We start from the raw sequence: 22,391 nt of genomic DNA, 5'->3' as shown, positions 1-22,391 counted from the left end.
CCAGCACATCCTCTGCTGTCCTGCCCCAAGATGGTGGAGGACGTCGAGTCCGCCGGGCAGCATCACTTTTTCTTGGGCTCCTTAGAAGCTGTCAGGTACCTCTGGGCCACACTGAGGTGAGGGGAGTAGCCGTCTGCATAGGAGGTGTCTTCAAACAGGATAGAGTGGTCATCCTGGGGCTGTGGGGCAGGCGGACAGGAGGGTCAGAGAGCAGCCCCAAGGCTGGTGTCACTCACTTGTTGGTGGCATGGCTGTAACTGACCACCTCGGCCAGGATCCACTGCTCATCCCCATCCACGGCCTTCACCCGGGCAGCCACCTTGTCTCCAGGTCTGGCCACGTAGTCTCCTGAGGCAGGGATGGCCCCACAGAGGGGTGGGGGCCTGTGAGTGGAACAAAGGGTCAGTCCCAGCCCCTGGGCACCAGCCCCTCCCTTGCAGCTGCTGCCCTCACTTGTCACCAGGCTTCCCGATCCACAGGGGCAGGGTCATGGCCGACTGCTGCAGCAGGGTCATCAGCACCCCTCTGCACATGGTCTTTCGGGGTGGCTCCGAGTCATTGTAGAGACCCGAGATCTCGGCCGCTGTGGGAAGGAAGGGAGGCCTGAGGCCCCAGGGACAGGTGCCGGCCCTGACCCACCAGCATGCTGCACTGAGCTGTTGGAGGAGCACCTGGGAGCCCCCAGCTCCCGAGTGAGAGACGGCAGCACACCAGGCACCCAGGGGAAGGAACCAGGGAGGGACAAAGCGGGTTCTGAGGTGCTGGTGAGGTTCTCTTCTTGATGTCGGTGCTGACACAGAAGTGTGTTTCGTTAGTGAAAAGTTCCTAAAATTCGAAGGGTCCCGCGGGAATCGGGGCGAGGCCGGGTGCTTCTTCAGCGTCCAGCTGCTCTACTGCCTGAATCCCTGGTACCCGGGCGCTGTCTACGTGGGGTTCACTGTCAACCCTGTTCGTCCAGCAGCACAATGGTGGCCGCAAAAAAGGCGGGGCTTGGCGGACCATTGGCCGAGGTCCCTGATAAGAGGGGGAGGGTCTCTGTGCCCGGAGGAAGGCTCCCTGGAGGAGGCGGAACCGGGGGGCACAAGCCTGCTGAGAGGGACCCACTAGGCCTGTGACATGGCGCGGGACGTCCCGGGCGAGGACGGGTGGGGGGAGCCTGTCGCAGGGGAGGAGCCTAACGGGGAGGCGGTGCCCTGGGAGTCTCGGCGGTGGAACTCTGGGGAGGAGCTGGGTGAGGCGAGGGTGATGATCCAGGCTGGGGTCCAGCGCAGGGGTCTTGGTGGGCATGCTGGGGTCGGGTGGAGCGCAGGAGGGAGAGAAAGGAGAACAGGTGGGTACCTGGGCTGGAGGCGGGACCTGAGGTGGGCAGGTGCAGGGGGCGTGCCTTCAGGCAGTTGCGGGGCCAGGGCTCGGCTGAAGCTGGGAATGAGGACCCCGTTCTCCGGTGGGATAGGAGGGGACCCGCGGCGCCGGGCTGCGCTGGCGGTAGGGCGCGGCGGGGCTCACAGGAACATTCCTGTTCTCCTCCCCATGCAGATTGTGCTCGTCGTGCACGGCTTCCCATCCGCCGTGGCCGCCCTTCGGGTAAGGAAGAAGACCGGGCGGCGGCGTGTGGCCTGGATTTGGGGTCCGACCCCTGCCCGGAGCCGCCTTGACTCCAACCCCGCCGCGGTTGGAGTGGGCCTGGCACCCCCGCCCTGGGCGCGCCTCCCGGTCCCGTTGCGCCCCGACCTCCATCAGCCGCATCGCACTGGCCACTGCCCTTCGGGCCTCCTCCGCCCCAGGGCGCCGCGCAGGTCCCTTTGCTGACGCCGAGCCTGAGCCTGAGCCGGTCCCGGGGTCCAAGACGGCTGTGTGCACCCTGCGCGCCCGCGCGCTCCAGCGGAGGTCCGCCTCAGGCAGAGCGGCTCATCCTCCAGACGACTTCGGATCCTGCTGTTGAGGAGCCAGGAAACGCCCTGACACTGTTGCGGCCCTGTCCACATCTCTAAGATGGGGATGATAGTTCTTCTGGCCATTCCTGAGCACAGCAGGACCTGCCTTTTCCCTTTGACTGGAAGGTTCTTCTCTACACCTTCAGTCTTGATAACCTGCCACCTCCACAGGGAGGTCTTCCCTGGCTCCCGATTTAAAATTGCAGCTCTGAGAAGCCGGGCATGGTGGCATATGCCTGTAGTCCCAGCTACGGGGGAGGCTGAGGTGGGAGGATCGCTTGAGCCCAGGAGTTAGAGGCTGCAGTGAGCTATGATCACTCCATTGCACTCCAGCCTGGGGGAAACAGCAAGACCCTGTCTCTAAAAAAATAAAATACAATAAAATTGCGGCTCTTTCTTGTGCACTTCCCTGCCCGCCCCCCTTTCCTGAACCCTTATTATTGTCTGCCATACTACAAATTTTATGCATCTCATTAAACCCCTTCCGAACCTGTGTACTAAACTGCCTGAGGGCAGCTCTTGTCACTGCTGTAGAACAAAGTCCCACATAGAGCCGATGGCCAAGAAACAGTTAATAAAATAACAGACGATGGTCCTGGCCTCTACTGTGAGCCAGTAAAGGGCTTGCCCTGCAGAGATTCAGTGACCTGGCGGGGGTTGCTCAGCTTTGAGGAAGTTCAGATCTGGCTGCAGTGGCGAGGCTGTGACTCAATCAATCACTGCTCATGCTCACAGGACATTGGCCAGCTTAGTCCCTGGGGGCAAGGATTTTAACCCCCCCACCTCGATTTCCTCATCTCTAAGATGTGAATAATAGTCGCCCCTGCCTCACAGGATTGAGCTGTGTAATCCCCCTCCCACCTTTTTTCTATGCCACCCACTGCAGGTCTGGAGCTTTTTACTGGAGTGCAATACAAAGTCTGAGTCAAGGGTGCCTTCTGTTGGTTGCTGAGGGTGGGGGCAGAGCTAGTTGCCCGTGGTCCTGCCAGTCAAGGGGCTTCCAGAGGAGGGAGGAGGGGCCTGTGGCCCTAGCATGTGAGCAGCTTCTCCTCTGCCTGGAAGCCGGATGCCTCAGCTTCTCCCACACTCCCACCTGCCCGCTTGCCTCTGAACTCACGCAATTCTTGGAAGGCTTGGGAGACTCACCTTTACTCAAATGGTTACCTGTCTCGTGCCCAGCTTGACCTTTTTTTTTTTTTTCGAGTTGGAGTCGTGCTGCGTCACCCAGGCTGGAGTGCAGTGGCATGATCTCAGCTCACTGCAATCTCCGCCTCCTGGGTTCAAGCAATTCTCCTGCCTCAGCACCCCCCCCCAGTAGCTGGGTTTACAGGTGCCCACCACCATGCCTGGCTAATTTTTGTATTTGTAGTAGAGACAGGGTTTCACCATGTTGGCCAGGCTGGTCTTGAACTCCTGACCTCGTGATCCACCCGCCTTGGCCTCCCAAAGTGCTGGGATTACAGGCGTGAGCCACCATGCCTGGCCCCAGCTTGACCTTGAACTTTAAATAGTGAAGACAAAGAAGGAGGAGGGTGGGGGGATGCCCTCCTTCCACGGGGCCCTGTGGCTTCCAAACCTCAGCCTCCTCTGGTCTCTTGTCTGTGGAGCCTCCTTCAAACCCAGGGAAACAAAAGCACCTGCCACAGCCTGCTGTTTTTCTAGGATCTTCTAGCGATGCTCTGTAAGTTCCCCCGAGAGCCATGAAACTGGGGCTGGCTCCCAGGGTGATGGGACTCCAGTGTCTTTGTTCTTTCTTGTTCTATGCATCCATGCTCTGCTCCACCGCTGCCCCTTCAACTCTGCCCACACATATTACTCCAGACTGGCCTTGTGGTCAGAGCCTGGAATGCCTGGGCTGCTGGGGGCTTGCATGCAGGCTGCACTGGACTAGAAGCATTGGCACCTTCAAGACTGCCCTGGGAAACATGACCTGCCCCGTTTCTGTCTAGTGGGTACCCATTTTTCCCCACTCACCGGCTCACTTCCCTTGGCTGGGTCAATTAGAAAAAGCTCTTCTGTTGGCCTGCCCTGCAGGATAGAGTTCAGAGGGCAGCTCAAGAGCTCGGTGACAGCTCAAAAAATAAAGAAAACAGCCAGGAGCAGTGGCTCATGCCTGTAATCCCAGCACTTTGGGAGGCCGAGGCAGGCGGATCACCTGAGGTCAGGAGTTCAAGACCAGCCTGACCAACATGGTGAAACCCCGCCTCTACTAAAAATACAAAAATTAGCCAGGTGTGGTGGCGGATGCCTGTAATCCCAGCTACTCAGGAGGCTGAGGCAGGAGAATTGCTTGAACCCAGGAGGTGGAGGTTACAGTGAGCTGAGATCATGCCACCGTACTCCAGCCTGGGCGACAGATCAAGACTCCATCCCAAAATAAATAAATTAATTAATGATACATTGGGCTCTTTTGCCTTTTATTCTTGTGTTTTGTAATCACAACTAAACACTGAAATCACATCTTGGCTTTGCAGATCACTCTAAGCTTGGCTGCAGCTGTGGTGCTAAGGAGGCTAAGGGAGAAGCTCCCTCGCTCTCAACCCCACCCCTTCCTTCCGGGAGGAAACCCAAGTCTGCTCCTGACTCCGGATCCCTCCCACATTAGACCTATCACACCCACAGGGCAGACAACAGCTCCACACTCCCCACACTCAGCCACCAGGGCAAGGGAGCAAAATTCCAGAGAGCTCAGGTGAGTACCAGAGTGGAATAGCCCAGGGCGCCCTCACCCTGCTCAGCTTTCGGAGCCAACATTCCAGCAGCCAAGGCCTCTGCCATACTGGCTGTTTCCCCACGGATATCCAGTTTCACTAGGGGTACTCCAGCCTGGCTTCCCTTCCTTCTTTTTTATTTTTGTTTTTTTGAGACAGGGCTTGGCTCTGACACCCAGGGTGGAGTGCAGTGGTCAAATTGTAGCTCACTGCAGCTTCAAAATCATGGGCTCACACGATAATCACGCCTCAGCCTCCCTGATAGCTGGGTGTATAGGAGAGAGCCACCATGCCCAGCTAATTTTTTAAACTTATTTTTAATTTATTTTTAATTTTTTTGAGACGGAGTTTTGCTCGTGTTGCTCAGGCTGGAATGCAATGGCGTGATACAGCTCACTGCAACATCCGCCTCCTGGGTTCAAGCGACTCTTCTGCCTTAGTCTCCCAAGGAGCTGGGATTACAGGCATGTGCTATCATGCCCTGCTTATTTTGTATTTTTCGTAGAGAAGGGGTTGCTCCATGTTGGTCAGGCTGGTCTCGAACTCCCGACCTCAGGTGATCCGCCCACCTCGGCCTCCCAAAATGCTGGGATTACAGGTGTGAGCCTCCGCACCTGGCTGCCCAGCTCAGTTTTAAATATATTTTTTTCTAGAGATGGGGTCTTGCTGTATTGCCCAAGTTGGTCTCAAATTCCAAGGCTCAAGTGATTCTTCCCCACTGGGCTTCCAAAGCTCTGGGATTACAGGCATGAGCCACGGTGTCCCCTCCTCATTCTGCAGAATCATCAGAGTTTTGTTCATTCCCACACCAGCTCTGGCTCCCAATACCAGCTCAGTTGCTCAATGGACCATGCTTGTCCTGGAGCCCAGATGGACTGTGGCCGGGCAGGTGGATCACAGGCCTGGCCGGCCTGGGAGGTTTCCACATGTGAGGGGTTCAGGGGCTCAAGGAGGGGAGCACTGGGGAGAGGAGCCCACTGGGTGGAGGCTGGGGGTCACAGCAGGAAATGGTGAGACAAAGGGCGCTGGCTGGCAGGGAGGCAGCACAGGCAGGTCCTAGAGCTTCCTCAGTGCAGCTGGACTCTCCTGGAGACCTTCACACACCCTGATATCTGGGCCTCCTGCCCCACGAGGGTGCTTTCACTGGTCTGCACCATGGCCCAGGCCCTGGGATTTTGAACAGCTCTGCAGGTGAATGAAAGGTGCAGCCAGGCTGGGGAACCACCGCATTAGAGCCCGACCTGGTTTTCAGCCCCAGCCCCGCCACTGACTGGCTTTGTGAGCACGGGCAAGTCACTCAGCCTCCCTAGGCCTCAGTGACTTCCCTGAAAGCAAGAATTCCACCTTCTTGCTGTTGTGATGGTGTTAAGGGAATGGGCCTGGCTCTGGCCCCTGACGCAGGGGAACATGGAGCTGATCCAGGACACCTCCCACCCACCACTGGAGTACGTGAATGGGGTCCCGCTCATCAAGTACTTTGCAGAGGCACTGGGGCCCCTGCAGAGCTTCCAAGCCCAGCCTGATGATCTGCTCATCAGCACCTACCCCAAGTCCGGTAGGTGAGGAGGGCCACCCACCCTCTCCCAGGCGGCAGTCCCCACCTTGGTCAGTGAGGTCGTGCCCTCAGCCTGCTCACCTCCCATCTCCCTCCCTCTCCAGGCACCACCTGGGTGAGCCAGATACTGGACATGATCTACCAGGGCAGTGACCTGGAGAAGTGTCACCGAGCTCCCATCTTCATGCGGGTGCCCTTCCTTGAGTTCAAAGCCCCAGGGATTCCCTCAGGTGTGTGAGTGTGTCCTGGGTGCAAGGGGAGTGGAGGAAGACAGGGCTGGGGCTTTCAGCTCACCAGACCTTCCCTGACCCACTACTCAGGGATGGAGACTCTGAAAGAAACACTGGCCCCATGGCTCATCAAGACACACCTGCCCTTGGCCCTGCTCCCCCAGACTCTGTTAGATCAGGTCAAGGTGAGGCCGGGCACAGTGGCTTATGCCTGTCAGCTCAGCACTTTGGGAGTCCAAGGCAGGAGGCTGACTTGAGGCCAGGAGTTGGAAACCAGCATGGGCCATATAGGGATGCAGTCTCTTCCCCCGCTCCAAAAAAAAAAAAAAAAAAAAAAAAAAGCCACGTGTGGTAGCATGTGCCTGTGGTATCAGCTTCTTGGGAGACTGATGTGGGAGGATCACCCAGCCCAGAAGTTTGAGGCTGCAGTGAGCCATGATCACACCACTGCATTCCAGCCTGTGTGACAGAGAGAGACCCCGACTCAAAGAAAGAAACAAAACAAAAAGAACAAAAAACATCCAGATGTGGGGAATGGGAATCCAGGAAGGAGGCTCCGGCGCAGCCCAGCTTTGGTCCTGTTCTTCTGGGAAGGTCGCGCCTCTTCCTTCAGCCTGGTCTCATCTTCAGCGGAGACACCATCTGCTTCTTGCTCTGGCAAGGGTCTGATGACCACAAACACAAGACTCTTCAGGGTCTGCCTGAGACAGCTTGTGGGTGCTCGCGGGCCCACTGAGGAGGGGGCTGGAGGGGAGTGGGCATGCCTTGCTCCAAATTGGGGTGTGAGAGCATTTATGCAGATTACATTAGTGTAGAATATGGATCCAGGGACCAGACCAGACTTTGACATCTGAGCAGGGTTCAAAATCCAGTTTGGCCCTACCTGTGCCATAAGATCTCAAGCAGGTCAGCCGCTAAGCCTCAGGTTCCTCCTTTGCCAATCCAAGAGATGAGCTGGCCTGGGGCGGGCTGTGTGGTGATGGTGCTGGGGCCGGGACCTCTGCCCCTGCAGGTGGTCTATGTTGCCCGCAACGCGAAGGATGTGGCGGTTTCCTACTATCACTTCTACCACATGGCCAAGGTGCACCCTGAGCCCGGGACCTGGGACAGCTTCCTGGAGAAGTTCATGGCCGGAGAAGGTGGGTTTGACTGGAGGAAGGAAGGTGTGGAGCTGAGGGGTGGTGGTTACAACGCACAGCAACCCTGTGTCGGCGCCCCCTGCCCGCTTCTCCAGTGTCCTACGGGTCCTAGTACCAGCACATGCAGGAGTGGTGGGAGCTGAGCCGCACCCACCCTGTTCTCTACCTCTTCTATGAAGACACAAAGGAGGTGAGACCACCTGTGATGCTTCCCTCCATGTGACACCTGGGGGCAGGCACTTCACAGGGACCTGCCAAAGCCACCCAGCCCCCTCCCTGGGCAGCCCACACAGCAGGCCCGGATTCCCCATCCTGCGTCCCTGGCCTAGGCCTCCCCACTGCAGCACCACCTGGCAGCGGGCCCTCCACAGCTCTCATCTCCTGCACCTGAGTCAGCTGCATGGGTGGCCACGGATCAGATACTTAGTCCTATTGCTTATCCTCACCAAAGGGTGTGCCACCCAGGGCCACACTCACATAAGAAGATTATCCCTATCATCACCCATCCCAGCTCACGATGGGATCACAGGGCAGAGAGCAATTCTTTTTACCCCAGGGACTAGGACCCCAGGGGTCGAGGAGCTGTCTCTTCAGGGTTTCTAGAAGTGGCCAGATCACCTCTGAGGTTAGAGAAGGGGACCCTTTTCACTTTTCCTGAATCAGCAATCCCAGCCTCCACTGAGGAGCCCTCTGCTGCTCAGAACCCCAAAAGGGAGATTCAAAAGATCCTGGAGTTTGTGGGGCGCTCTCTGCCAGAGGAGACCGTGGACCTCATGGTTCAGCAGACGTCGTTCAAGGAGATGAAGAAGAACCCTATGACCAACTACACCACTGTCCCCCAGGAGCTCATGGACCACAGCATCTCCCCCTTCATGAAGAAAGGTGGGTGCCAGCCAGCACGGGGGTTTGGGGTGGGTGGGAGCAGCAGCTGGAGCCTCACCATAGGCACTCGGGGTCTCCCCTGGGATGAGACTCCAGCTTTGCTCCCTGCCTTCCTCCCCCAGGCATGGCTGGGAACTGGAAGACCACCTTCACTGTGGTGCAGAATGAGCGCTTCGATGCAGACTATGCGGAGAAGATGGCAGGCTGCAGCCTCAGCTTCCGCTCTGAGCTGTGAGAGGGGCTCCTGGGGTCACTGCAGAGGGAGTGTGTGAATCAAGCCTGACCAAGCGGCTCAAGAATAAAATATGAATTGAGGGCCAGGGACGGTAGGTCATGTCTGTAATCCCAGCAATTTAGGAGGCTGAGGTGGGAGGATCATTTGAGCCCAGGAGTTCAAGACCAACCTGGGCAACATAGTGAGATTCTGTTGAAAAAAAAAAAAATAATAACAAAATAAAATCAATTTTTGAAAAGAGAATAAAATATCATTTATGGGCCAGGCAGGGTGGCTCATGCCTGTAATCCCAGCAATTTGAGAAGTTGAGGCCAGAGGATCACTGGAGGACCGGAGGTTGGGACCAGCCTGGTCAACATTACAAGACGTCGTCCCTAAAAAAATTTGAGAAAATTATCTGTATGTGGTGGTGGGCACCTGTAGTCCCAAGTACTTGGCAAATGAAGGCAGGAGGATCGCCTGAGCCAGGGAAGTTGTGGCTGCAGTTGGCCGTGACTGGGCTAATCCACTCAAGGCCTCAGGGACAGAGTGAAACTTACTTGAGAAATAAATAAAATACAATTTAATTAAAATAAATTATGATTCAGGACCAATCTGGCCAACATGGTGAAACCCTGTCTCTACTAAAAATAAACAAACAAATAAATAAATAAATAAATAAATAAATAAATAAAATTAGCCGGGCATGGTGGCAGGCACCTGTAACCTCAGCTACTCTGGAGGCTGAGGCAAGAGAATGGCTTGAACCCAGGGATGGACGTTGCAGTGAGCCAAGATCGCGACACTTCACTCCAGCCTGGGCATAAGAGCAAAACTCTGTCTTGAAAATAAATAAATAATTAAATTAAATTAAGTTAGTATTTGACCTGGGCTCGGTGGCTTATGCCTGTAATTTCAGCACTTCAGCCTGGCAGATCACTTGAGGTCAGGAGTTCAAGACCAGCCCGGCCAACATGGCAAAACCCCATCTCTACTAAAAATACAAAAATTAGCTGGGAATGATGATGGGCGCCTGTAATCCCAGCTACTACGGAGGCTGAGGTGGGAGAATCGATTGAATCCGTGAGGTGGAGGTTTCACTGAATCGGGATCACGCCACTGCACTCCAGCCTGGGCGACAGAGCAAGACTCAGTCTTAAAACAACAACAACAACAACAACAACAACACAACTATGATTTGTGTTCAATGCAGAGTCTCTATTCCAAGCCAAGACAAACCCTGAGCTGAAAGAGTGATTGCCCACTAGGGCCAAATACGGCCACCTCCCCACTCCAGCTCCTCAACTTGCCCTGTTTGGAGAGGGGAGAGGGTCTGGAGAAGTAAAACCCAGGAGACGAGTGGAGGGGGAATGTGTTTAATCCCAGCACGTCCACTGCTGTCCTGCCCTGTGTCGTTGGGGGATGGCGAGTCTGCTGGGCGGTGTCACTTTTTCTTGGGCTCCTTACAAGCCACCACGTACTTCAGGGCCACATTGAGGGGAGGGGAATAGCCATCTGCATAGAAGGTGTCTTCAAACAGGACCAAGCAGTCATCCTGGAGCTGTGGGGCAGGCAGACAGGAGGGGCTGCTCAGAGACCCCCAGGCCAGGACAGGCACCCCCTTCCCCTAGACTAGACCACAGGAGCCTCTGGGCTGTGGGCTCTCAGCCACTCCCACCATTGTTCACTCTGGAGTCAAGAAGTCTTGGCCCAGTCCCTGCTGCTACTGCTCTTTTCTCAGTGGCTGGAGGCCCACAGCAGTGAAAAAGGTGGGGAGAAGAAGAGGTGCTGACTCCTTCCCCAGTGGGGCCATAGCTGGAGGGTCTGCTGCCTTTCAGGGACTCTGTGTTCAGAGGACCGAGGGCAGCCCAGAGGGCGGCAGGCAGGGATCCTGGCCTCAGGTGGCTTGTGTCCCATGTCACCAGGAGCACAAGGGGGCAGGAGCTGTGGGCTCAGGGCAGGAGCTTCCCATCTCAGAGCTGGTTCTCCTGGGGCTGCAGAAGGGAAGGCGCTGACTTGAGGCTTGTCAAGGCTGCCAGGGCTGGCAAGGGGACAGTGGCCTTTGGGGCTGGAGTGGAAGAGGGAGGCCTGCTGGCAGGTCCCATTAGCTTGAGAGATGAGGACAAGGGGGACAAGGAAGAGGACCCCTAGCCTGTCTAATCAGCCTATTCCTGGTGTCACCAATGACCTTTCCACCTCTCCCCTGGAGGCTGCTTTACCCGCTGTGGGGGCGCATGGATCAGGGCACGGAAGAAGCAAGTGGTCTGGGGTTACAGGGCCAACATGAGCTGCTCCTTCTGGAACAAGGCCGTGGGGTCCATCTGGGGGTGGACCTTCCATGGAGGCTGTGACTGCCAGCTCATGGTGTGTCTCCTGGGGGTTGTGTCAATCTGTGTCTGGGGACACTCCTTCCCAGCTTGACGGCTGTTGTGATACCTGAGTTCTTGTCTTCTTGGCTTAAAATAAATTAAGCAGGCAGGGTGCGGTGGTTCACACCTGTAATCTCAGCACTTTGGGAAGCTGAGGTGAGTGGATCACCTGAGGTCGGAGTTCGAGACCAGCCTGGCCAACATGATGAAACTCCATCTCTACTAATATACAAAATTAGCCAGGCATGGTGGTGAGTCCTGTAATCCCAGCTACTCGGGAGGCTGAGGCAGGAGAATCGCTTGAACCCAGGACTCAGAGGTTGCAGTGAGTCGAGATTGGGCCATTGCACTCCAGCCTAGGCCACAGAGCGAGACACTATCTAAAAATAAAAATTAATAATAATAATAAATAAATAAAATAAAATAATTTAAACAAGAGACACACAGCCACAGCAAAAGAAGTGCAGCACATGGTAACTTATTGCAAAAGAAAAACAGTATTTTGAAAGTTAAGTGCAGAATAGACAATACACCTTGAGTGAGTTCAGAATGGGCTGCTCCTCAGGGTGGGACAGTGTTGATTACTGCAGGAAAAACTCCCTTTATGGGAGTCTTACACAACTGTTCATAATGGGTGGGAAGAGGCGTCACTAGTAAGCACGTTCTGGGTGGTCCTCTGGGTGCACATGGGCATTTGCTATACATGCTTGTTCCTAGGACTCATGTCTCATTAGCATTTTAAATCTCCACCCAGGGATGTGGTTTTTGCTATTAAAATGAGCAAAGGGTCAGTTTGAGGACAGGTAAAATGAAAATGCAAATGTTCTCCAAAGGGAAAGTCCCTACTGAAGATAGCTTTGCTTGAGCTCAGTGACCAGGCGAATGCTGAGGCTTACTGTGTTGGCCGTGCTGTCACGAAGGTCGCAGCATCCTGAGAAGGTGGTTTTCTCCTTGATTACCTCTCCTGCCTTGCCCAAGTTCCATGCCCTGCCCTTGCCCAAACAAGGCCTCAGGGTGTGTCTTGGGGTTGGCCTTCCACTGGGGCAGCGGGATGATCCGGCGCCAGCTCAGGGTGTGTCTCCTGGCTGTAGAGGGACTTGTGTCAACCTGTGGTCGGGTGGGGATGCTCCCTCCCAGCTGTTAGGCTGCCCCCAGGCTCCATGCCCTGCCCTGGCCTGGACACTCACTCTTTGCCTTCTTCATCGATGTCATCTACCTCATACCTGTGGACAAAAAGAGGAAAATGCAGGATGCAGCCAGGGGAACAGTCCCTGTTGGGGAGTGTGGAGGACAGGTCAGGGCGAGGACCCGGTGCTCCCTGCACAGCCGGCCCCGCCCACAGCACCCTCTGTGGAACTTTTCTCCTACTGTGCAGACGGGAAACAGAGTGGCAACCCAGGCATGTGCAGGGACCAGACAGCAGCCCCGGGGCTGGTGTCACTCACTTGTTGGTGGCATGGCTGTAACTGATCACCTCCGCCAGGATCCACTGCTCATCCCCATCCACGGCCTTCACCTGTGCAGCCACCTTGTCTCCAGGTCTGGTCACGTAGTCTCCTGAGGCGGGGATGGCCCCACAGAGGGGTGGGGGCCTGTGAGTGGAAAAAAGGGTCAGTCCCAGCCCCTGGGCACCAGTCCCTCCCTTGCAGCTGCTGCCCTCACTTGTCACCAGGCTTCCCGATCCACAGGGGCAGGGTCATGGCCGACTGCTGCAGCAGGGTCATCAGCACCCCTCTGCGCACGGTCTTCTGGGGTGGCTCCGAGTCATCATAGAGACCCGCGATCTTGGCAGCTGTGGGAAGGAAGGGAGGCCTGAGGCCCAGGACAGGTGCTGGCCCTGACCCCCCAGCATGCTGCACTGAGCTGTTGGAGGAGCACCTGGGAGCCCTCAGTTCCTGTGTGAGCCCGAGGGCCCAGCAGGACTGTGACCCGATCAGCCAGGTGTCCTACAGGGGCTGCTGTGCTGAACTACAGATGGGTGAGACAGCAGCATAGTGGGCACCCAGGGGGAGGAACCAGGGAGGGACAAAGCGGGTTTCGAGGTGCTGGTGAGGCTCTCTTCTTGATGTCGGTGCTGAACCAGAAGTGTGTTTAACGAGAATTTCCTAAAATTCAAAGGGTTCCACAGGGGTGGCGGCTAGGCCGGGCGCTTCTTCAGCGTCTACCTGCTCTACGGCCTGAACCTCCGTCATCAGGGCCACTTTTACGTGGGGTTCACTGTCAGTCCTGCTTGTCAGGTCCAGCAGCACAATGAGGGCCACACAAAAGGCAGGGCCCAGGTCTGGCGTGGTGGCTCATGCCTGTAATCCCAACACATTGGGAGGCTGAAGCAGTCAGATCTCTTGAGGTCAAGAGTTCGAGACCAGCCTGGCCAACATGAGGAAACCCCGTCTGTACTAAAAATACAAAAATTAGGTGGGCATGGTGGCACATGCCTGTAATTACAGCTACTCGAAAGGCCGAGGCAGGAGAATCGCTTGAAACATGGGGCAGGGGGGCACGGGCAGAGGTTGCAGTGAGCCAAATCTGGTCATTGCACTCCTGGTGAGACACGAAGGGTCTCTGTGCCCGGAGGAAGGCTTCCTGGAGGATGCGGACCCCGCTAGGCCCAGGTCTGATGAGAGGGAGTGGGCAGGCTTGTGACATGGGTGGGGAGTCCAGAGCGGCGACGGGGCCTGCCACAGAGGAGGAGCGTGAGGGGGAGCGGGTTCCCTGGGAATCTTGGCGGTGGAACTTCTGGGAGGAGCTGGCTGGGGCGGAGGTGATGATCCAAGAGGCGGGCCAGCGTAGGGGTCTTGTTGGGCACGCTGGGGTCGGATGGAGCGCAGGAGGAAGAGGAGGGGGCACAGCTGGGTACCTGGGCTGGAGGCGGGTCCAGAGGTGGGCAGGTGCAGGGGGCGTGACTTCATTCAGGGGTGGGGCCTGGGGCTAGGGTGAAGCCAGGAGTAAGGACCCCTCTCGGGTGGAATTGGAGGGGACCCGAGGTTGGGCGCGGCAGGGCTCACAGGGACACCCCCTGTTCTCCTACCCAGGGAGATGGTGCTGGTCCTGCACGGCTTCCGGTTTGCGGTCTGCGGTGTCCGCCCTTCGGGTAAGGAAAGAGACTGGGGGGAGGGTTGCGGCAGGCAGGCGAGGGCTTGGGGTCCGCCCCCTGTCCGGAGCCTCCCTGACTCCCGCGTACCCTGCCGCGATTGGAGTGGGCCTGGCACCCCCGCCCTAGGCGCGCCTCCTGCTCCCGCTGCACCCCGACCTCCGCCCGGACTTCTACCCGCCGCGCCGCACGGGCGATGGCCTTCGGGCCTCCCCGGCCCCAGGGCACCGCGCAGGTCCCTTTGCTGACGCCAAGCCTGAACCTGAGAGGGACCCGGTGCCCAAGAGGCCTGTGAGCCCTGCGCACCCTCGCGCTCCAGGGGAGGTCCGCCCCAGGCAGGGCGGCTCATCCTCCAGACGACATCGGATCCAGCTATTGAGGAGCCAGGAAACGCCCTGACACTTTTGCGGCCCTGTCCCCGTCTCTAAGATGGGGGTGATAGTATTTCTGGCCATTCCTGAGCACAGCATGACCTGCCTTTTCCCTTTGATTGGAAGGTTCTTCTCTACACCTGGCTTGATAACCTGCCACCTCCACAGGGAGGTCTTCCCTATCTCCCGACTTAAAGTTGCAGCTCTGAGAAGCCGGGCATGGTGGCACATGCCTGTAGTCCCAGTTACGGGGGAGGGTGAGGTGGGAGGATCGCTTGAGCTCAGGAGTTGCAGGCTACAGTGAGATATGATGGCTCCACTGCACTACAGCCTGGGCAAAAGAGCAAGAAACTGTCTCTAAAAATATAAAATAAAATTGCACCTCTTGTGTACTTCCCCGTGCGCTCCTTTTCCTGAATACTTGTTATCTCACCTGCTAGGTGCTTTATGGCTCTCATTAGTCTCTCTCACCCCAACCTTTGCACTAAACTGCCCGAGGGCAGCTCTTGTCACTGCTGTAGAACAAACTCCTGCACAGAGACGATAGCCAAGAAACACTTAATAAAATAATGGACGATGGGCGCCTTCTAAGGAAGTTCAGGTCTGGCTGCAGTGGTGAGGCTGTGACTCAATCACTGCTGATGCTCACAGGACGTTCACCACCTTAGTACCAGCGGGCAAGGATTTTAAATCCTCACCTCCATTTCCTCATCCATAAGATGCAAATAACAGTCACCCCTGCCTCACGGGATGGAGCTGTATAATGCCCAGAACAGTGCCTGTTGAACAGAGGGGCTTGCTGCCAGCTCCCTCTCCCTCCTTGTCTCTTACCTGCCTGCTGCCTGGGACGGGATGAAGTGGGGCCCTTGTGTTGCCCCAACCCTGGCTGTTGGCTAAGAGCCCATGTGATCTGCCTGGCAGAGGAGTTCCTTCCAGAAGAACCAGGGCAGCTTCTGCCCCTAGAGGGCCAATGCCCTAGGTGAGTGCAGTCCCCTGGCCCCAGCCTGGTCCAGCTCTGGGAAGAGGGTGCCCAGTTTTGCAATCCAGGCCGAGACAGCTGAGTCCTGATCTTTGTATTCAGGGCTGAGCCTGGAGGGGGCTTGTGATGCCTGACTCTGTATCTCTCTCTGGCCCCATGCCTTGGTAGCCGTGAGGTGTCACTGCTTTGGGTGACCTGATCTGGCTGTGCCGGATGAGCACGGAGGAAATAGTAGAAGACTCGGAATTAGAAGACGTGAGTGGGCTTTGGCCCCAGCCTCCCTACCCCACTCCCTGCCCTGGGCTGCCTGTGACCAACCTTGCTTCTGCAGGCACACTGGACGGCCCTGCTGGAGACCTGATCCTCAGTGTCCCTAATCCCCTCCAGATACTGGTGGCCTAGGGGAGGTCCTAAAAGACCGGTGGGACATTGACCTCACCCCCTCTCCAGGCTTTTTTTTTTTTTTTTTTTTTGAGACAGAGTTTCACTCTTGTTGCCCAGGCTGGAGTGCAATGGCGCGATCTCGGCTCACCGCAACCTCTGCCTCCCGGGTTCAAGCAATTCTCCTGCCTCAGCCTCCCAAGTAGCTGGGATTACAGGCATGTGCCACCACGCTTGGCTAATTTTCTATTTTTAGTAGAGACAAGGTTTCTCCATGTTGGTCAGGCTGGTCTCAAACTCCCGACTTCAGGTGATCTACCTGCCTTGGCATTCCAAAGTGCTGGGATTATAGGAGTGAGCCACTGTGCCAGGTGTTCTCCTGGCTCTTGACACCTTACCCAAAAACAATTTAAGGACAAGTCCAAAAGTCATGAACGTAGGGAGATTTCTTGCAGAGTAAAGGGACTCACTCAAGAAGGCGAATGTGGGGGTCCTCAAGAGAGTGTCTCATGCCTTACAAGGTTTGGGGCTGACCTTTATGGGCTTCTTTAACTAAAGAGGGGTATATTCATGAAGATTCCAGGAAAAGGTAAAGATTTCTCAAGACCGTGGTGCCACAATTTATGCCCAAATACAGGTGTTCCTGGAGCTGTCTTGGCACTGGTGGGTGTATGGTTTCATATGTTACTGATCATACAGTGAGATCCTAGGTGAAACTACATCAAATACAGCGCCATGTTGTGTCTGGTTGGTGGTAGCCAGCTTGGTCCTCATCCTATTTTTCAGGAACTTACTGGCCCTTAGCACATGCAGCTATTTCAAGTTTCCTTCTTCTGCTCATGTGAAACTGCTGCCTGGGATTTTCTATTCACTTGCTAGCACTCTATTAATCTCATATTCTCACCTCTTTTCTGTGCCACCCCGTGTGGGTCCGACAGGTTGTTACTAGAGTGCAATACAAAGTCTTAGTCAAGGCGGGACCTCCTGAAGGCTGCTGAGGGCAGGGGCAGAGCTAGTAGCTTGAGGACCTGCCAGTCACAGGGATTCCTCAGGGGCCCAGAGGAGGGAGGAGGGGCCCATGGCCCTAGCATATGAGAAGCCTCTCCTCTGCCTGGAAGCCCCAGGCCTCAGCTTCCCCCACACTCCCACCTGTCCACTTGCCTCTGAACCCATGCATTTCTTGGAAGGCTTGGGAGACTCACCTTTACTCAGATGGTTGGTTACCTGTCTCGTGCCCAGCTTCACCTTGGACTTTAAAGTGAGGATAAAGAAGGAGGAGGGTGGGGGGATGCCCTCCTTCTATGGGGCCCTGTGGCTTCCAAGCCTTGGTCTCCTCTGGTCTCTTGTCTGTGGAGCTTCCTTCAAACCCAGGGAAACAAAACCACCTGCCACGGGTTGTGGTTCTAGGATCTTCTATCGATGTTCTGTGAGGTCCCCAGGAGCCACGAAGCTGGGGCTGGCTCCCAGGGCAATGGCACTGCAGTGTCCTTGTTCTTTCTTGTTCTATGCATCCATGCTCTGCTCTACCCCTGCTCCTTCACTCTGCCCACACACATCCCTCCAGACTGGCCTTGTGGTCAGAGCCTGGAGTGCATGGGCTGCTGGGGGCCTGTGGGCTGCACTGGGCCAGAACCCCTGGCGCCTTCAAGACTGGCCTGGAGCCAGCAGGTAGGTGACCTTTCCCGGGCCTGCCTATCCCATCTTTCTCCTCCAATCCCTCCCCTCTCTTGCCTGGGTCAATTAGAGAAAGCTTGTCTGTTGGAGTTCAGGGGCAGGTCAGGAGCCCCATGACAGCTCAAAAAAAAAAAAAAAAAAAAAGGAAAAAACAAAACCTACAAAAACAAACCCACCATTGGGCTCTTTCCCCTTTCATTCTTCTGTTTTCTACACAGCAAACTCAGTCGTGGCTTTGGAGATCACTTTAAGCTTGTCTGTAGCTGGCAAACTAAGGAGGGTAATGGAGAAGCTCCCCCACCCCCAACCCCACCCCTTCCTTCCGGAAGCAAATCTAAGTCCGTCCCTGGCTCCAGATCCCTCCCACACTGGACCTAGGAAACCCTCAGCACAGACAACACCCCTGCATTCCCCACACAGCACCCACGCTCAGCCACTGCAGGCGAGGAGGGCACAAGGCCAGGTTCCCGAGAGCTCAGGTGAGTGACACACTGGAATGGCCCAGGGCGCCCTCACCCTGCTCAGCTTCTGGCTCCAACATTCCAGAAGCCGAGGCCTCTGCAATCCCTGCCCTTTCCCCATGGATATCCCATTTCAAACAACCCCGGCCAGTGTGAATCCCCCTCCCTTCTTCTTTTTTTTTTTTCTTGTGGGGGGGAGGCCAGGTCTTGCTGTCACCCAGGCTGGAGTGCTGTGGGATCCTGGCCACTGCAGCCTTGAATTCCTGGGCTCAAGTGATTCTCCTGCCTCAGCCTCTAGAGTAGCTAGGACTTCAGGCCCTCACCGTCCTGCCTGGTTAATGTTTAAGAATATTTTTAAAAGATCTTAAAAGATGCGGTCTTGCAATGCTGCCCCAAGTTGTTCTCCAACTCCTGGCCTGGGCCTCCTTAGGGTCTGGGATTATAGGTGGGAGCCACCCTGCCTGGGCCTGTGCTTTTGCTGAGTCATCAGAGTTTTGTTCATTCCCACACCAGCTCTGGCCCCTAGTAGCAGCTCAGTTCCTCAATGGGCGTGTTTGTCCTGGAGCCCAGATGCATTGTGGCTTGGCAAGTGGATCACAGGCCTGGCTGGCCTGGGAGGTTTCCACATGTAAGGGGCTGAGGGGCTCAAGGAGGGGAGCACTGGGGAGAGGAGCCCACTGGGTGGAGGCTGGGGGTCACAGCAGGAAATGGTGAGACAAAGGGCGCTGGCTGGCAGGGAGACAGCACAGGCAGGTCCTAGAGCTTCCTCAGTGCAGCTGGACTCTCCTGGAGACCTTCACACACCCTGATATCTGGGCCTCCTGCCCCACGAGGGTGCTTTCACTGGTCTGCACCATGGCCCAGGCCCTGGGATTTTGAACAGCTCTGCAGGTGAATGAAAGGTGCAGCCAGGCTGGGGAACCACCGCATTAGAGCCCGACCTGGTTTTCAGCCCCAGCCCCGCCACTGACTGGCTTTGTGAGCACGGGCAAGTCACTCAGCCTCCCTAGGCCTCAGTGACTTCCCTGAAAGCAAGAATTCCACTTTCTTGCTGTTGTGATGGTGTTAAGGGAATAGGCCTGGCTCTGGCCCCTGACGCAGGAACATGGAGCTGATCCAGGACACCTCCCGCCCGCCACTGGAGTACGTGAATGGGGTCCCGCTCATCAAATACTTTGCAGAGGCACTGGGGCCCCTGCAGAGCTTCCGGGCCCGGCCTGATGACCTGCTCATCAGCACCTACCCCAAGTCTGGTAAGTGAGGAGGGTCACCCACCCTCTACCAGGTGGCAGTCCCCACCTTGGCCAGCGAGGTCGTGCCCTCAGCCTGCTCACCTCCCATCTCTCTCCCTCTCCAGGCACCACCTGGGTGAGCCAGATTTTGGACATGATCTACCAGGGCGGTGACCTGGAGAAGTGTCACCGAGCTCCCATCTTCATGCGGGTGCCCTTCCTTGAGTTCAAAGCCCCAGGGACTCCCTCAGGTGTGTGACTGTGTCCTGGGGACAAGGGGAGTGGAGGAAGACAGGGCTGGGGCTTCAGCTTACCAGACCTGCCCTGACCCACTGCTCAGGGATGGAGACTTTGAAAGACACACCAGCCCCACGACTCCTGAAGACACACCTGCCCCTGGCTCTGCTGCCCCAGACTCTGTTGGATCAGAAGGTCAAGGTGAGGCCAGGCACAGTGTTTCACACCCGCAATCTCAGTACTTTGGGAGGCTGAGGGAGGCAGATCACCTGAGGTTGGGAGTTTGAAAGCACCCTGAGCAACATAGAAAAACCTTGTCTCTACTAAAAATACAAAATTAGCCGGGTGTGGTGGCGGGTGCCTGTAATCCCAGCTACTCCGGAGCCTGAGACAGGAGAATCACTTGAACCCGGGAGGAGGAGGTTGCGATGAGCCAGAGATCCCACCATTGCACTCCAGCCAGTGCAACAAGAGCAAAACTCACAAAAATAAATAAATAAATAAATAAATAAATAAATAAATAAATAAATAAATAAAAATAAATAAAAGTGTGCTAGCTGTGGTGGCTTACTGCTGTAATGCCAACACTTTGGGAGGCCAAGGTGGATGAAACGCTTGAGCTCAGGAGTTACAGACCAGCCCGGGAAACATGGGGAGACTCCATCTCTATAAAAATGCAAAATATCAACAGGGCATGGTGGCATGCCGATGTAGTTCCAGCTACTGGAAAGTCTGAGGTTGGAGGATTGCTTGAGCCTGGGAGTCAAGGTTGCAGTGAGTTATTATCACTCCATTGCACTCCCACTTGGGCGACAGAAAAAAGAAAAACCAAGGTCTTTTTTTTTTTTTTTTGAGACTCTCTGTCTCAAAAATAAATAAATAATATAAAATAAAATAGGATAAAATAAATCCCACAATAAAAAGAAAAAGCTAAGGTCCAGGTGTGGGGCATGTAAATCCAGGGAAGGAGGCCCCGGCTCAGTCCAGCTTTGGTCCTGTTCTTCTGGGAAAGTCGGCTCACTTCCTCCATCCTTGTCTCATCTTCTGTGGGGGACGGGGACTGTCTGTTTCTTGCTCTGATGATCAAGAACATGAGACTCTTCAGTGTAGACCTAAGAAAGGTAGAGGGCGGGTGCTCACAAGCCCACAAAATTTGGTGGTGGTGGGATCACGGCTGGTGGAGCACGCCTTGGTCCAGAACAGAGCGTGACGCATTGATGCAGATTATATTACTATAGAATATGTCTCAGGGACCAGGCAGGACTTTTGCTTCTGAGCAGGGTTCAGATCCCGGCTCGGCCCTACCTGTGCCGTGAGATCTCAAGCAAGTCAGCTGCTAAGCCTCAGGTTCCTCCTTTGCCAATCCAAGAGATGAGCTGGCCTGGGGCGGGCTGTGTGGCGATGGTGCTGGGGTGGAGTCCTCTGCCCCTGCAGGTGGTCTATGTTGCCCGCAACGCGAAGGATGTGGCGGTTTCCTACTATCACTTCTACCACATGGCCAAGGTGCACCCTGAGCCTGGGACCTGGGACAGCTTCCTGGAGAAGTTCATGGCCGGAGAAGGTGGGTTTGATGGGAGGAAGGAGGGTGTGGAGCCGAGCGGTGGTGGCTACAACGCACAGCAACCCTGTGTCGGCGCCCCCTGCCCGCTTCTCCAGTGTGCTACGGGTCCTGGTACCAGCACGTGCAGGAGTGGTGGGAGCTGAGCCGCACCCACCCTGTTCTCTACCTCTTCTATGAAGACATGAAGGAGGTGAGACCACCTGTGAAACTTCCCTCCATGTGACTCCTGGGGGCGGGCACCTCACAGGGACCCACCAAGGTCACCCAGCCCCCTCCATGGGCAGCCCCCACAGTAGGCCCAGATTCCCCATCCTGCCTTCTTGGCCCAGGCCTCCCCACTACAGGCCCCACCTGGCAGCGGGCCCCACACAGCTGTCATCTCCCACACCTGAGTCAGCTGCGTGGGTGGCCACGGATCAGAAACTTAGTCCTAATGCTACTCCCTGCCAAAGGGTGTGCCACCCAGGGCCACAGGCACGGAAGAAGACCATCCCGGTCCTCACCCATAGGAGCCAAGCCCAGCTCACGATGGGATCACAGGGCAGAGAGCAATTCATTTTACCCCAGGGACTGGGGCCCCAGGGATTGAGGAGTTGGCTCTGCAGGGTTTCTAGAAGTGGCCAGATCACCTTTGAGGTTAGAGAAGGGGACCCCTTTTACTTTTCCTGAATCAGCAATCCGAGCTTCCACTGAGGAGCCCTCTGCTGCTCAGAACCCCAAAAGGGAGATTCAAAAGATCCTGGAGTTTGTGGGGCGCTCTCTGCCAGAGGAGACCGTGGACCTCATGGTTCAGCACACGTCGTTCAAGGAGATGAAGAAGAACCCTATGACCAACTACACCACTGTCCCCCGGGAGTTCATGGACCACAGCATCTCCCCCTTCATGAGGAAAGGTGGGTGCCAGCCAGCACGGGGGTTTGGGGCGGGTGGGAGCAGCAGCTGGAACCTCCCTATAGGCACTTGGGGCCTCCCCTGGGATGAGACTCCAGCTTTGCTCCCTGCCTTCCTCCCCCAGGCATGGCTGGGGACTGGAAGACCACCTTCACCGTGGCGCAGAATGAGCGCTTTGATGCAGACTATGCAGAGAAGATGGCAGGCTGCAGCCTCAGCTTCCGCTCTGAGCTGTGAGAGGGGCTCCTGGGGTCACTGCAGAGGGAGTGTGAGAATCAAGCCTGACCAAGCACCTCAAGAATAAAATATGAATTGAGGGCCAGGGACGGTAGGTCATGTCTGTAATCGCAGCAATTTGGGAGGTTGAGGTGGGTGGATCATTTGAGCCCAGGAGTTCGAGACCAACCTGGACAACACAGTGAGATTCTGTTGAAAAAAAAAATAACAAAATAAAATCAATTTTTAAAAAGAGAATAAAA

The 22,391-nt window shown here is 55.9% G+C and overlaps 3 protein-coding genes, 1 long non-coding RNA gene and 2 pseudogenes across 6 annotated transcripts; 3 read left to right on the top strand and 3 right to left on the bottom strand.

Moving 5' to 3' along the window:
- Positions 1 to 7: 7 nt before the first annotated feature.
- On the bottom strand, positions 8 to 834 carry LOC129015845 (SAGA-associated factor 29-like). The gene is made up of 3 exons (XM_054454483.2): positions 454 to 834; positions 266 to 383; positions 8 to 179 (listed from the first exon to the last, which is right to left on the bottom strand). Exons 1-3 carry the CDS (start codon positions 531 to 533, stop codon positions 63 to 65), a joined length of 315 nt encoding a protein of 104 aa, XP_054310458.1. The 5' UTR covers positions 534 to 834; the 3' UTR covers positions 8 to 62.
- On the top strand, positions 782 to 15,836 carry LOC129015106 (structure-specific endonuclease subunit SLX1-like; annotated as a pseudogene).
- Positions 4,985 to 7,700, bottom strand: LOC129015848 (uncharacterized). The gene is made up of 3 exons (XR_008494676.1): positions 7,314 to 7,700; positions 6,571 to 7,095; positions 4,985 to 5,830 (listed from the first exon to the last, which is right to left on the bottom strand). It is a non-coding gene; the product is annotated as an uncharacterized LOC129015848 (long non-coding RNA).
- LOC129015847 (sulfotransferase 1A1-like) lies at positions 6,031 to 8,934 on the top strand (annotated as a pseudogene).
- On the bottom strand, positions 11,497 to 14,736 carry LOC129015844 (collagen, type I, alpha 1b-like). The gene is made up of 5 exons (XM_054454481.2): positions 14,063 to 14,736; positions 12,697 to 12,826; positions 12,480 to 12,626; positions 12,222 to 12,257; positions 11,497 to 12,119 (listed from the first exon to the last, which is right to left on the bottom strand). The coding sequence occupies exons 1-5, from the start codon at positions 14,472 to 14,474 to the stop codon at positions 12,044 to 12,046; spliced, it is 801 nt and encodes a 266-aa protein (XP_054310456.2). The 5' UTR covers positions 14,475 to 14,736; the 3' UTR covers positions 11,497 to 12,043.
- Positions 15,837 to 17,713: 1,877 nt separating the features above from the next.
- On the top strand, positions 17,714 to 22,391 carry LOC129015839 (sulfotransferase 1A1-like). Of its 3 annotated transcripts, none has more exons than XM_054454470.2 (8): positions 17,714 to 18,009; positions 19,062 to 19,244; positions 19,349 to 19,474; positions 19,564 to 19,661; positions 20,895 to 21,021; positions 21,117 to 21,211; positions 21,734 to 21,914; positions 22,037 to 22,391. In XM_054454470.2, exons 2-8 carry the CDS (start codon positions 19,097 to 19,099, stop codon positions 22,147 to 22,149), a joined length of 888 nt encoding a protein of 295 aa, XP_054310445.1. In that variant the 5' UTR covers positions 17,714 to 18,009; positions 19,062 to 19,096; the 3' UTR covers positions 22,150 to 22,391. The 3 variants fall into 3 exon arrangements, with proteins under 3 accessions (XP_054310445.1, XP_054310446.1, XP_054310447.1); XM_054454471.2 differs by having other exon boundaries at positions 17,860 to 18,009; positions 19,093 to 19,244; XM_054454472.2 differs by having other exon boundaries at positions 17,901 to 18,009; positions 19,069 to 19,244.

Source organism: Pongo pygmaeus, chromosome 18, assembly GCF_028885625.2.
Source record: "Pongo pygmaeus isolate AG05252 chromosome 18, NHGRI_mPonPyg2-v2.0_pri, whole genome shotgun sequence".
NCBI classification, from domain to species: Eukaryota; Metazoa; Chordata; class Mammalia; order Primates; family Hominidae; genus Pongo; species Pongo pygmaeus.
The sequence above is the reverse complement of the archived record's forward strand: the minus strand, read 5'-3'. Positions and strand labels throughout refer to the sequence as shown.

Coding starts and splice junctions, on each gene's coding strand:
- LOC129015845 (XM_054454483.2), bottom strand. CDS start 533: ATGTGCAGAGGGGTGCTGATGACCCTGCTGCAGCAGTCGGCCATGACC. Junction 384..453: donor ATCGGGAAGCCTGGTGACAA/GTGAGGGCAGCA, acceptor TTCCACTCACAG/GCCCCCACCCCTCTGTGGGG. Junction 180..265: donor AGCAGTGGATCCTGGCCGAG/GTGGTCAGTTAC, acceptor CCTGCCCCACAG/CCCCAGGATGACCACTCTAT.
- LOC129015844 (XM_054454481.2), bottom strand. CDS start 14,474: ATGAGCCGCCCTGCCTGGGGCGGACCTCCCCTGGAGCGCGAGGGTGCG. Junction 12,258..12,479: donor TACAGCCATGCCACCAACAA/GTGAGTGACACC, acceptor TTTTGTCCACAG/GTATGAGGTAGATGACATCG. Junction 12,120..12,221: donor ATCGATGAAGAAGGCAAAGA/GTGAGTGTCCAG, acceptor GTCCCTCTACAG/CCAGGAGACACACCCTGAGC.
- LOC129015839 (XM_054454470.2), top strand. CDS start 19,097: ATGGAGCTGATCCAGGACACCTCCCGCCCGCCACTGGAGTACGTGAAT. Junction 19,662..20,894: donor TGTTGGATCAGAAGGTCAAG/GTGAGGCCAGGC, acceptor CTGCCCCTGCAG/GTGGTCTATGTTGCCCGCAA. Junction 21,022..21,116: donor GAAGTTCATGGCCGGAGAAG/GTGGGTTTGATG, acceptor CCGCTTCTCCAG/TGTGCTACGGGTCCTGGTAC.